This window comes from Apodemus sylvaticus, chromosome 19, assembly GCF_947179515.1.
Source record: "Apodemus sylvaticus chromosome 19, mApoSyl1.1, whole genome shotgun sequence".
Lineage (NCBI taxonomy): Eukaryota > Metazoa > Chordata > Mammalia > Rodentia > Muridae > Apodemus > Apodemus sylvaticus.
In genome coordinates this window covers 4,279,567-4,292,672 of record NC_067490.1, presented here as the reverse complement: position 1 = coordinate 4,292,672, position 13,106 = coordinate 4,279,567, and the positions used below count along the sequence as shown (strand labels likewise).

At 54.6% G+C, this 13,106-nt stretch overlaps 1 protein-coding gene across 1 annotated transcript; it reads left to right on the top strand.

The window, feature by feature from the left end:
• Positions 1 to 1,358: 1,358 nt before the first annotated feature.
• Ip6k3 (inositol hexakisphosphate kinase 3) lies at positions 1,359 to 13,106 on the top strand. Its single transcript, XM_052163509.1, has 5 exons — positions 1,359 to 1,686; positions 6,685 to 6,883; positions 7,908 to 8,083; positions 9,235 to 9,410; positions 11,802 to 13,106. Exons 1-5 carry the CDS (start codon positions 1,488 to 1,490, stop codon positions 12,225 to 12,227), a joined length of 1,176 nt encoding a protein of 391 aa, XP_052019469.1. The 5' UTR covers positions 1,359 to 1,487; the 3' UTR covers positions 12,228 to 13,106.

Sequence of the window (13,106 nt, the reverse complement as noted above, 5' to 3'; positions counted from 1 at the left end):
CACCACACCAGCCACCCCAGTATCCTAAGCAACTGCACAAGTGCCAGGCGGGGCCTGTAGCCCTTCCCTCTCCGACAGGCACACTCTGTGGCCCAAAGGACACGGGCTGGTCTGGGGACCCTGTGCGAGGACAGGGACAGGTCAGACTCGGGCTTTTCATCCCATGGCATGCCGGCAGTCCAGGCAGCTGGTCGAGCCTCTGTTAGCTTAAGTCCCAAACAAAGTGATAGGCACTGGTGTGTGTGTGTGTGTGTGTGTGTGTAGCCAGCCAGCAGTGCCCAGGGCCTGGAGTGAAGGTCAGTTAGAGGGTTAATGATGCCCAGTGCTGCCCAGTCACATGGTAGCCAGGAGTCCAGCAGCGGGAGAGGTATTAATAACTTGTGGTAAGGTCCAGGGCCCTGCTGTGGGAATGTCCTCTCAGACGGGCAAACACTTGGCAGAAGAGAGTCAGAAGGACTTTAGAAACTGGTTTTCCAGAGTTGTAGGGTTTGTTCCAGGTCAGGCAAGCCCACCTGGGGGCCTCAGAGGAGGTGGTGGTACCGGGCTCAGGGGACGTTCTGGACTCTTATTCTGTGCCTGAGTCTGCATCCTGGTCTGCTGCATAAAGAAACTGAGGCCCAGGCGGCTTCAGTAACCTGCCCAAGGTCACACAGTGGTTGTATATGATAGTCATAAAAAATACCACAAACTGCTGGAGCATAGCTAGCTCTGCTCTGCAGAAGCAAAACAGCCCTGTTGCACAGTGGGGACCCAGCAACTCTGCTTGCTTCCCCCTGGGTAGAGATGGAAGTTTTCAGAAGGAGAAAGAAGCAATGTGGCAGGAGAAGTCAGGACTAGACCCTGAGCCTGGAAACTCGCCTGCCCTTGCATAGGTTGTTTGAGAGTGTTAAAAGTCTCAGTGTTTAAAACCAAAAGACTCAGGGTGGTTTTTAGAGTCTCGCTCTAGCCCTTGAGTCATAGAAGCAGGTTGTGGCCAGTTACTCATGAAAAAATTCATTTCAGAAGCAAAACACACCTATTATCTTGTTTTAGAGCCACGGGCAACACACCAGCACACACCCAGCTCACAACAGAACCCACCCAGCACACACCCAGCTCACACCCAGCTCACACCCACCACACTCCAGCACATACCTAGCACATACCAGCACACACCTAACACATACCACATACCCAGCACACACCAGCTCACACCCAGTTCACACCAGCACACACCCAGCACATACCAGCACACCCAGTACACACCAGCACGCCCAGCACACACACCAGCACACACCCAGTTCACACCAGCTCCCACCTAGCACACACCCTTCCTATAACTTCTGTTTCCCTCTACTTTTTTGTGTTTTACAGAGAAGCCGGCTGCCAGGAATCCCTTGTGTTGGCACAGTGGTGAAGGCCAGAGAAAGGCGGAGACCGCGGACGGCCCACCCGCCCGGGACAGCAGCTTCTCCCTCTTGCTGTCCTTGGGAGGACTTGGGGGTGCCATGGTGGTGCTGCACAGCTCAGAGCAGGGGAAGGCCGGGGTAGGTGTGCCGCTGGAGCCCTTCCTGCACCAGGTCGGGGGCCACCTGAGCGTGCTACAGTATGACGCCTACACCGTCTGCAAGCCCCTTGTATCCCAGGAACAGAAATTCTACGAGTCTCTGCCACTAGCCATGAGGTGCTTCACCCCACAGTACAAAGGTGAGTGGGGGTGGGGCAGGGGTGGGGGCCGGGCAGGCTCAACTCACTCACTGCTGCTGTCGCTGGGCATGGGGTGTGAGGGCTGCGTGGAGACAGCCCTCTTCCCGGCACCCAGAATGGCTGTGCTGGTGCGCCTCTGAATCTCTCCAAGCTCCCACACCGTGAGTGGTTTAATGGCTCTGGAGATAGGTCAAGCTACTCAACTTCAAAGAATTAGCAATGGCGTCAAGGGATGACCAGCCCTACTGGGTCCTGGTGGAATGGAGAGTCCGCTCTGTGCTTTGGGAGCACTATGGGTGTGGCTGTGTCTAAACACAGGGCCAAGGGAGGCTTCCTGGGCCTCCCTCTGGAGACCCAGGACAGACAGGACATGGGGAGTCTGGGACAGGGCTTGGTTAGGAGTCCAGAATGCCCACTCCACACAGGCAGGGCAAAGGCCGGGCTGCCTCGCGGTGTGTGCAGCTGAGCCAGCTGTAACGTGGGTTGGACCTACAGAGCTGACTGCCAGGTGCCAGCCCAGAGCTGGGTGGGCTCCCAGACGGCAGGCTCTCCGTGAAGAACCTAGCACCACGAAGCCCTGGTTTCCATCCCTAGTTCACTCCTGTAAGACTCCGTCTCGGGAGGTAGAGGCGGGAAGGCCAGAAGTCCAAGGCCGCCCTTGGCTGTGTAGCAAATTCAAGGGTCAGAAAATAAAGAAACCAGCTGAGTGGCCAGGACAGCCGGGAAGGCGGGGTGCGTATGAGCTGGTGGTTCTGAGTGGGAGTTTCATCCAGAGCTCCTGGGCTCCATTCCGGACTTGCCCATCAGAACCCAGGGCCAAGAGTCAGGTTCAGGCTCCACACTGACTGTGGACTTGAACAGTGGCCGCTAGGTGCGACCACACCCTGGGCCTGGATGTGACTTCTGAGTATCGGTTCACACTGGGCCTCTGAGATGTCCCGGGAGGCAGGAGAGTTGGCCGCCGGTGGGGCCCCACTTTTATGGGCCCCGAGCTTCCCCCACAGTCTGAGGCCACAGGCCAGTGCTGCCTGGCTGGTCATTGTTTATCTTGTCAGAGCACCCAGTGGAGTGAAAGTCTGTCCTGTAACTGAACCCAACACAGCAAGGGGTGGCAGGTCCCCATGTGAGGCGGGGTCCTGACAGCGGCATTTCACAACTGCTCAGAGCAGCTCTAGAGCTGAAAAGGACTATGGGGTCTGCCCCGGGCAAAGGGAGAGGATGTTTGGGTCTTTAGGAGATCCCCTACCTAACGCAGACTCTGTCCTGTCTACATAGGCCTACGGTCTGCTGGGGATGACAGGGCACCCTCGGGCACTGGACACCTATCCAGACAGACCTCTGCTTCCTGGGGTGTCTCTTTGGGCTCTGCTAACTCTCACTGTAGACACTCCCTTCTTAGAAAAGGCTTACAAGCCAGGCAGTGGTGGAGCATACCTTTAAGCCCAGCACTTGGGAATCAGAGGCAGGCAGATTTCTGAGTTCAAGGCCAGCCTGGTCTACAGAGTGAGTTCCAGGACAGCCAGGGCTACAAAAAGAAACACTGTCTCGAAAAGCCAAAAAAAGAAAAAAAGGCCTATAGCCAGAAATAGTCATTGTAAGTTAAAAATATCATAAATTTAAAAATGTGTTTAATAGATGGAGTCTTCCTCATACCCTAGCTTAATGCATGGTATGCCTAGGAAAAGACCAAAACTGAGAAATCAAAGGATGGCCACCCCCTGGATACATTCCCCTGCCATCATCACGAAGCAGGGAAGTTTAGGTCAGACTCTCCTGCACTGAGGGACGCCATCTGCACCTCGAGCTGAAGGCTGTAGCTAAATGGACGGTCCACACCACAGGGTCTAGGTCAGCCTTGCCTTTGGGATGTTGTAGGTGTTTCTAAACACAGTGGGGAACGGCCGGAGCCGGGAACCTCCTGACTCCCTAGGAAAATGGATGACTACCTGCCAGCCTGAGAGGGTTTGGTAGCACCCCAAAGCCAGGCTTTGATGAAACAGAGCTGGAGCATGATCCAAGCAATGTGGGGAGACCCTAGAGGAGGCCCAGAACCCAGCAGGGAACTCCCGCTCATTCATGGATACTCGGACTAGAGCCGGGACCAGTAATGGAGGTGGCTGGCCTTAATCAATAAGTTGTAGTGGCCAGTCCCTGTACTCACTCTGGACCACTGCAAGAGGCTTCCACACCCTGGTTTCCATGAGTCTCATAATTCCTCACAGAAGCCGGTGCCTTCATAACTCCAGAGACACAGATGAGGAAAGTCAGCTTGCCCGGGGCTGCCCTAGCCGAGAGGCGGGCCCAGGATGTGAAGCCCTGAGGTCTAGCCCAGTGAGTTCTTGTCCCCGCCCACCCACTCCACTGAGATACCCAGGGTAGCCATTTCAGGGTCCATCTAGCCCCAGGAGGGAGGAGACAGACTGTCTCAGAAGTACTCGGACAAAACATCATGTCAGCCGGACAGATAACCTTCTGCTTCTGCATTAGAAATAGCTTCCACAGAAAGGTGGGGCCCTTTCTAAAATGGCTACTACATGCCTCGGAGCCCTTCCTAATGCCTTCCCCGACGGGGGGCATCAGGGAAAATTTGGGCTGGGATGGCATTCTAAAGTGCTGTGTTCCTGCAGCTTTCTCTAGACCTTAGCTGGACTCCTAGTGTGACCATCTTGAGGCTGTGTCCCTTGCCTCTCAGTCAGCCCTGGGTGACTGAGGACAGGCGCTCGGGCTTGGTTGGTGGAGGGTTTGGCCAGATTCATATTGCAGATGGTGGCAGTGAATGTTCTCATAAGCTTAAAATAAACACATGATACAGTCTCTGCCAGGACTCAGGAAGCTGTTTGGTCAAACCAAAATCACTGTGATGCTCCGGGCATGCCAATCGTGGCAGTTAGCACTGTCTCTGCCCAGCTGGCACGCTCTCGGGCTGAGAAGCATGGGCCGGGCTGGGGCAAGCCCTGAGGCTCCCGGTAGGGCTTCAGCCACAGATCTCAGGCCTCCAGGTCTGAGACCCACAGACGCCATGGCTTCTGACCGCACGCAACCCCAAGCACCAGAGGGTCTGCCTTCTTCTGGGTCAAGGGCAGGCACGTGACTCGGCACAGTTCACAAGGGGGATCTCAATGGGCCAGCTCCAAGTGCTGTGCTGAGCCCCGTCTGGGGGAGAGAGGAGAGAGGGGGGTCACAGGAGCTGGGAGACAGCCGGACAGCGGACGACGAGCCCACCAGAGACAGAGAGACAGCCGCGGGGCCGAGCTAGCTCTGGCTGTCTGAGAAGTGGAAATGACTTTTGGGTTATATTAGTCTGGGTTATTTGCTCCTCCTCTCCCCGGCCTTGACGCAGGCGCTCGGAACCGATGAGCTCAGACAGGGCCGGAGCCTGGAGCAGCGGGGAAGGTCACATTTCTTGTCTCTCCAGGGAGGCCTCCTGGGCACAAGCTGCCAAGAACTGTATTTTCTGGCAGCCATGTCACCATAGGGCCTCAAGTAGAAAAGGCCACGGGCTGCCAGATGGGATGTGAACTTTAAAAGACCCTAAAAGACATTGCTTTGGGCTAGTGGCGCTTCCTGGGCCAGATAAGCATCTGAAGGGCAGGAAGTCCCTCAAGGACAGGCACAGGGGTGGCTAGGGCTCACCCTCTGTCTCATGTTGCGAGCTGGGAGGTTCTCCCTCCCTAGAACAAACACCTCCTGCCCAAGGACTTAGCTAGAAATGCTAAGGCCATGCCCCAGCCCTCTGAGACGACAGTGCTCTCCTGACGGCTTGTGGCGTCTCTGTCCCCTCCACAGAACAGAGCAGCCAGAGCCAGTGTTTCTGGGAACACAGCAGGAGCGTCCCACATGCACGCGTGGGTAAACACAGCCTGATTGTGTCAGACTGTTCCACGGAGTCCTGGGAAATAACATGCCCTTTCCTCAGCAGGCGTGTCAGGTGGCTTGTCACACACCGTTGTGTGACCTTGGCTCAGACTCCACCCCCACCCCCACACCACACCACCAACAGCTTATGGATGTGCTGCAATTTCAAAATCACAAGTGAAAGGCAACCCATGCTAGTCCTGGGTCAGTAGGAGAGAGGAGGAAACGTCCCTAACTGGCCACTCCCCAGGCACAGAATGAACGGACTTGACGGACGGACGTGTTCCGATAAACACACCAACATCGTTATTTACTATGCTGTCACGTCTTCAGGACACCGGGCCTGGGAGGGGTGGAGGAGGGGCTGAGTTTTCAGGACTCTGAGAGAACTGAATGTCCCTCTCTCCCCAGCTGCAGAATTAGGCCGCCAGGAATCTGAGAGGACAGAACTGGGCTAGGTATAGTTGACTGTCGAGTCACCCTGAGATGGGAGCCAAAGGGGTCACAACCCACAGGTTGGGAATCACTGATCTAGAATTTCCTCCTATCCCGAATCCCATACGCTATAATATACAGCCAGCGACGATGGCAAAGGCAGAGGGAAGGCTGTCTGATGTACGGCAGAAGCCCGAGTCCCGCAGCTGCCTCAGGAAGGCTCTCCAGAAGACAGAAGAGAGGATAGAGATGGCTGAGGAGGCAGAGAGCAATGGGAAGGGCTGGGCCAGGCTTCCCTTCATTGGCGCCCCCTGGAGGCGTGGAGGCGCCCTCATGAAGGACCAGCTCTGAGGTATCCCAGCTTTTCCGTGGATGGATTGTTGGTCCTGGTGTGACCAGGAAGGTGTGTGTGAGCAAACTTGAAGGTGTGAATCTAATTCTAGAACAACGTAGAAAGTATGAGAGGTGGGGTGAAGAAACAACCCCAAGGCTGCTTTCTGCAAGCTCCAGGGAAGGCACTGGGGACATATTCAGGGACTCGGTCAGGTTCAGACAGAGCCACCCTAGTCTTGACTCTTCCTTGAGAGAGGAGCGAGGGAGAGAAGGAAACTGCTGGGGCTCCCAAACTCAACAGTGATGACCCATGACCCATGCATGACCCATGACCCATGACCCAGCATACTCTTCCCTCCCTCCTGTGTCCTGCAGGTACCATCACAGTGCATCTCCGGAGAGACAGCAGAGGCCATCTCGGCCTGGTTGCCAACCCGCTGAAGGAGAACCTGGAGCCTTTCCAGGTCTCTTCGGAGTCCAGAGCGGTAGCTCTCTGGCAGACACTTCAGCAGACCGCCAGCAGCGAGAGCAGCCCCCGCCCCCTCGCCCAGCTGGCTTGCTCACTGAAGGAGAGGTGAGGACCACCGAGGGAGGGACAGGGATCTAGGTGATTGTCCCTCAGCACGCACCACACTGTGCCCAAGGCCAACCACTCCACGTGGGGGTTAGCGTGGGGGTTAGCGTGGGGGTTAGCGTCTCAAAACTGAGAAATTCAGATAAAGGCTGTTGCAGAAGGTCTGGGTTGGCCCTTCTTGGGGGAGGATGGACTGGAAGCTAACACACATGCAGGGCGGCGTGTGCTCCGGAGCAGAACTCTGGTACCTACTTGGTTTAATTAAATACCTGCTTCACTGAGACCGTGCAGGTCTCTGGGGGAGACTGTGCAGACGAAAACCTTGGAATAGTTTACCGAGAGGAAGTGTGGCTAATTTCTCTTGGAAGTCAGCTTTTAGCATATCATGGGGAAGAGCCGGGGAGAGTGAGTCCCAGGAGACAAAACAGCCCCAGGGGCCCAAGGACCTCAGAGAGATCTTGGAAGCCACCGCTACTGTCCGCTGACCTTTCCCAGAGTCCCTGGGGGCAGGAGCTGATACAGTAACGATGTTGCTCTTCCCCAAAGAGCCTCGGATCTAATTAAGTTCTTGGTCAGCAGCAAAGCTGTCCCTTCACAGCTGGGCCAAGATGCAGAGCAGGCTCTATAAGGCACTGTGAGGTCTCAGGGACACATCACACACCAGGGCATGAGTCCAGACGTCTGACCCTCACCCTCAAGGTCCAGGCGTGCTCGACATCCCTTCCCTTTGTCACCTCGATAGCAAGAGTGGACCTAAGTCACCCCAGCCCTTGGGGACATCACATCTAAGAGAAGCCCTGAAGGGGCCTAGACCTGGCGGGATCTGTTGTTGGGTACCCAGTTTAGGCGTGGAGGCACTCAGGACCCTGTGGTGTCTCTAGTGGCTTGGAGAGAGTCTATGCGGTGGTGTGGGTGGCTTTTGTCAGAGGCCAGGCCAGGGAGCCCAAACGATGAGTCACAGCCAGCCTTCTGTCCTCTGGCCACTGCTGACCAGCTGTCTTCAAATGCTTCTCTCTGTCTACAGTGCAGCCAAGGTGCTTCTGAGGTCCGACTGCCACCTCAGTACCCAGGCCTCCCCACTGGTGGAAAGTGCAGAAGGGAGCCAGGTGGAGAGAATGGGTTTTAACCCATGGGGCCTGCACTGTCACCAAGCCCACATGACCCGTCTGTGCTCCCAGTACCCAGAGGACAAGCGGCACCGTATCCTTCCCACCCTGGAACCTGCACACAACCCCTAGGACAGGTGTGAGCAGAAGAGGACAGAGAGGGAGCAATAGATGGACAGATCGAGCACACACGTGCACACACAGACACACACATGCACGCACACACATGGACACACAGACACACGCACACACATACACAAATGCATAGGCACATACATGCACATACACATACACACATGGCCACACATACACAGACACATGCACGCTCACACACACTCACAGGAGAAACAGACCTGGGGTGATCTGAAGGTTTGAACCCACAAGCCCAGGGTCTTGAAGAAATCAGATTCCCTTCAAAAGAAAACTCAGCAGGGTGAGGGGAGGTGGGGGACTTCCCACTGGTAGCTAAGCTGGACCCTGGCTTGCATGTCTCTGGCACTTGGACAGTATAGGAGAGATGGGGCCGGAGACAGAGAGGAGAACCCTTTGCTAGGGCTAGGACAGGAGGAAGTCTCTCCGTGTCCTCACTCCATCGCAACATCTTCCTCCTTCAGATTTTGCCTGCAGCCCGTGAACTGTGGAGAAACCCTAAGGGGAGGCAGACCTTTCCCTACAACAAAAATGCCTGCTACCCCTCCCATCCCTCCCCACCCCTCCACTCTCTCCTAACTACCCACCCCCACCCCATAGTTTAGGCCCCTCCACCCTCTGAGTATTTCTCGAGAAAACAAACTGGTGGCTGCTCTTCCCGTATTTACTATGACATATCTGCCGCCCTAATCCCTAAGAAGCTTTTGAAGGATAATTACCCCGCCGAAATTAATATTCCTGCAACTTTTCTCGAGGCGAGCATCAACTCCTTGTCCCAGAAGGTGCAGGCCCATTCAAAGGTCCCAGCCCTATGATTTTCTGCCGTAAAATGTAAATTGGGCATGGCCTGCCAGGGATTTCATGCCTGCATTTAAATTTCAACCTCAGAGCAAAAATGGTGGGAAACGGGAGTTCTTATAAACTCCCCTTAAATAAATGGACTTATTAAAGCGGGCTGCCGGTGAATATCTCGCATCCTTAATAGCCAGGCTCATGGGTGGGGTGGGAAACGGGAAGAAGGTATGGGCACCGCTCCAGCAGCCTCAGTTGCCCTGACCAGTGACCCCAGAGCGCTCCTTGACCTAGCGCATCCAGGGTTCTTGCTGTTGGAAAACGTGGTGTCGCAGTACAAGCAGCCCTGCATCTTGGATCTGAAGATGGGCACCCGGCAGCACGGGGACGATGCGTCAGAGGAGAAGAAGGCCCGTCACATGAAGAAGTGCGAACAGAGTACGTCGGCCTGCCTGGGTGTGCGCATCTGTGGCATGCAGGTAGGTGTGGAGGGCTGGCTGCAGGGGTCAGAGGCAGGCACCCTCAGGTCTGGATGCCTGCTACCCATACCCTCCCTCCCCGCAGAGCCTGTTACCGTAAGGGAGAAATATAGGAGGCCGAAGGATGCTTTTCAAGCAAGGAAATACATAGTCTCAGTCTGAGATGCGAGGTTGCGGTGGGCGGCGGTGTTTGTTCTGAGGCAGGATCTCAAGCATTCCAACTTGTCTTCAGACTCCTTATATGGCCAGAGCTGACCTTGGATTCCTGGTCTTCTGAGCCCACCTCCTGAGGGTTGAGATCGCAGGTGTTGACCTTATTCGTGGTGCTGGGATGGAACTCAGAGCCTTGGCAGAGGGAGCAGTCTTACAGCTGAGCTGCATTCCCAGCCCACACACTGGTTTTTTGTTGTTGTTGTTGTTTTTGTTTTGTTTTGTTTTTTTGTTTTTACAGAGGACCCTTGAGGATAGTCCAAAACTCAATCTCACTGTCTTGGGCAGTTAAAACTTCGTGTAGTGGTCCTGAGGGCCCTCCCCTCGTTGGGAGGGACTTCTAATGACAGTGTGGGGGCAGGGTTGGAGAAGAGCTGAGAAAATATACCTGATGGCTTACTTATCCCACACTGCGTGACGGCGCTCAGCCCTGTCCCCTTCCGATGTGCTGTAGTAACCGGCTCTTGTGAATCCCTGTTAGCAATTCTGCCGTCTACCTTCAGCCTTTCTGCTTCTTTTTTGCTGCTTGGTCAGGTTAACCAGTGGGAAGGTCAGAAGCCACTGATTCGAGTCGCAGGGTTGCTTGTTCCCTTACTGCCTGGGTCCCACACCTCTCCATCTCTGTTTTTACAAGACCATGGCATGGCTATTGGGAAGCAGGCAGGACTCCAGCCCATCCCCCCCAACAGCCTGTCTACTCAATACAAAACCAGACTCCGCTTTGACGGCAAACGTTATAGCTTTCCTTAATTGAAACTGCCACCCCTTGAAGCTGAAAGTTGAGTCCATAAATTCATTGCACAGATGTCCCTGGGAAGGCTTGGAATGCAATCCTCGAGAGAACAGAATGGGATGATTTGTGGAGGGGAAGGAAGCTCTCTGCGGACCTCCAGCCTTCTGCAAGTGATCTGATTTATCTAAAAAGTGATGCTTGTCATGTGTTTGCAGAGGCTAATTTAGCAGCCCATCTTCAACCTTCCAAAAGCTTATCATATCCGTCTGATTAAAAACAAAACAAACACATTATGTAATATGAAGGCAAGACAGCCTTCAAACAGGGTTAGCCAGTTACAGGCAGCCCTGTCTGCGGGTGCCAAGTCCCCCCGCCCCTTGCTGTTGCAGCCGAAGGCTTTGACTCAGTCTCGGTTGCCCCCTGAGCTGTCTGGACTGGGTGTGGCCACCATGGTCTCCTCATCAGCATCTGTCTTCTGCCTGCTGCCTTAGAATGGCCTGCCAAGGGCAGGAAATAGAGGCAGTGAAGAAAGGACCATTTGCTGGACAGGGAGGCTAAGGACCTCTCTGTTTCCCAGGCTCTCGGCAGCCGTACTGGCTGCCTGTGGGCCCTACCTGTATCTGAGCTCGCCTGTCGTCTTTACCTCGGAACAGTTCGCCTGTGTGGAAGAGCCGTCCCTGAATGCTTAAAAGCTATGAAGACAGACTCGGTAACTTTGTCGAAGGAGAACCTCGTGGAACTGGCTCTCCAGGCCCGCCGCCTGATTTCAGATGCCGGCTGCAGCTTGCCAGCTAGGGTTTGCTCAGATCTGAACTGAAGGCGGCCAGAAGCCAAGATTTAAATCACTACTTGGAAGTTGATCTCGGAAATTCACTGGAGAGGAGGTCCAAACCTCAGAGCAGTGCGCTGAGGGTCACCTCTGTGGGTGAAGGATCTTTGGGCCTAGGTTGGGACTGGACCTGCAAAGAAAATGCTTGAAAATATACACACCATCCTGGAGCGTGGTGAGAGAACATCTCCTGTGCATCTTGCCCACTGTTTCTTAAATTACCTGGACATCTCTTCATATGTTATAGGGGCTTGTTATGCTACCGCTGTCGAACAGGTAGTTTTGGTTTGGTTTGGTTTTTAGATACTGTCTCACGTAGCACAGGCTGGCCATGAACGCACTGTGTAGCTCAGGATGACCTTGAACTTCTGATTCTCCTGCCTGTGCCTTTCATATGCTGGTTTTACAAGCTTGCACCACTGGGCCCAGTTTATACAGCACTGGGGACCGCACACAGAGATCTGACCTTGCTAGAGAAGCTCTCTGTCAACTGAGTGGTGCCCCCAACCCCCACGGCACTTTTCTTGTCCTCGTCGTCATCTTTTTTTTTTTTTTTTTAAGTTTACAGTCCTTCATATATATATATTTTTTTCTCTCTCTCTCTCCTTTCCAACCTAAGGTTTATCAAGCCGATAAGAAGAGCTTTCTCTGCAAAGATAAGTACTATGGGAGGAAGCTCTCAGTGGAGGGATTCAGGCAGGCCCTATCCCAGTTCCTCCACGACGGGATCCGCCTCCGCACCGAGCTCCTGGAGCCCATCCTGTGCAGGCTGCAGGCGCTGCTCACTGTCATCAGGGGCCAGAGCTCCTACCGCTTCTACTCCAGCTCCCTCCTCATAATCTATGATGGGGAGCCTCCCCAGACCAGCCAAGACAGCACTTCCGGCGACCCTGCCAAAGTCGATGTCCGCATGATTGACTTCGCGCACACGACGTACAAGGGCTCCCGGAATGAGCACACCTCCTACGAGGGACCAGATCCTGGCTATATTTTTGGCCTGGAAAACCTCATTGGGATTCTGCAGAACATCCAAGAGGGCGAATGAGGCTTCTTGGAACTTTCTGGGATTTTTTTTTTTCAGGGCTGCAGATTTTTGCCAAGGGACCCAAGCAAAGGTAGTCTAGAGTCCCCCGTAGATGTCCTTGTAATAACCGTATCTACCTTCAAAAGCCATCTCCACGCGTGGCAGGCGATGTTGACAATTATTACAGAAATCTGCATGGCAGCCACCCCCTCCCCCACCACCACTGGGCAGCCTTCGAAGTGCAGCAACTCTTGGAGTGTGTGGCCAAAATGGCACCATCTCACATGCACAGGAGGGTGTGACCTGGGTCAGAGGCCGGTGGGGTGCTGCAGGGTGCCTGCATTCCAGGCCGCTTCTTTGCTGTCGGGCCGCGTCCTCGACCCCCAAAACCCCCACGAGGGAGAAGACTGGAGGAGGCCTTGAACAATACTCTGCCTGTGTGGATTTCTGCCTTCCCAGGCAGACAGAGCTAACGCCTCCCCCAGCCTAGGTCACAGGTGGGACAGGGATGAGTGACCCCGAGCTAACTGTGAGGGGAAGGGTCTCTGCAGCCTCGTGGAAGAGGCCAGTCTTCCACACTGTGACCACGTGATGTCCCTGACCTGGAGCCGCAGCTTCCAGAGGAGGCAGAGCGCACTCACAGAGGCGCCAATAGTGTTCGCCTGTATTCTCTGTTTCTGTTTATTTATTATTTTGGGTGCACGTTGGGGTGGGGGGTGTTGGAACCCAAACCAGGAACCCAGGATGATGTTTACAAGTGTGGTGGACGCAAGCAAATAGAAAACCAGAGCAAACGGGTCTAATGAATTCCTTCTTCTGCAGCACTGAAACTTATTACAATGCCCTGGAGCCCAGCGCTGCGCTGCGCTCCCCAATTAGGGAAATAAATTTGTTAATAAA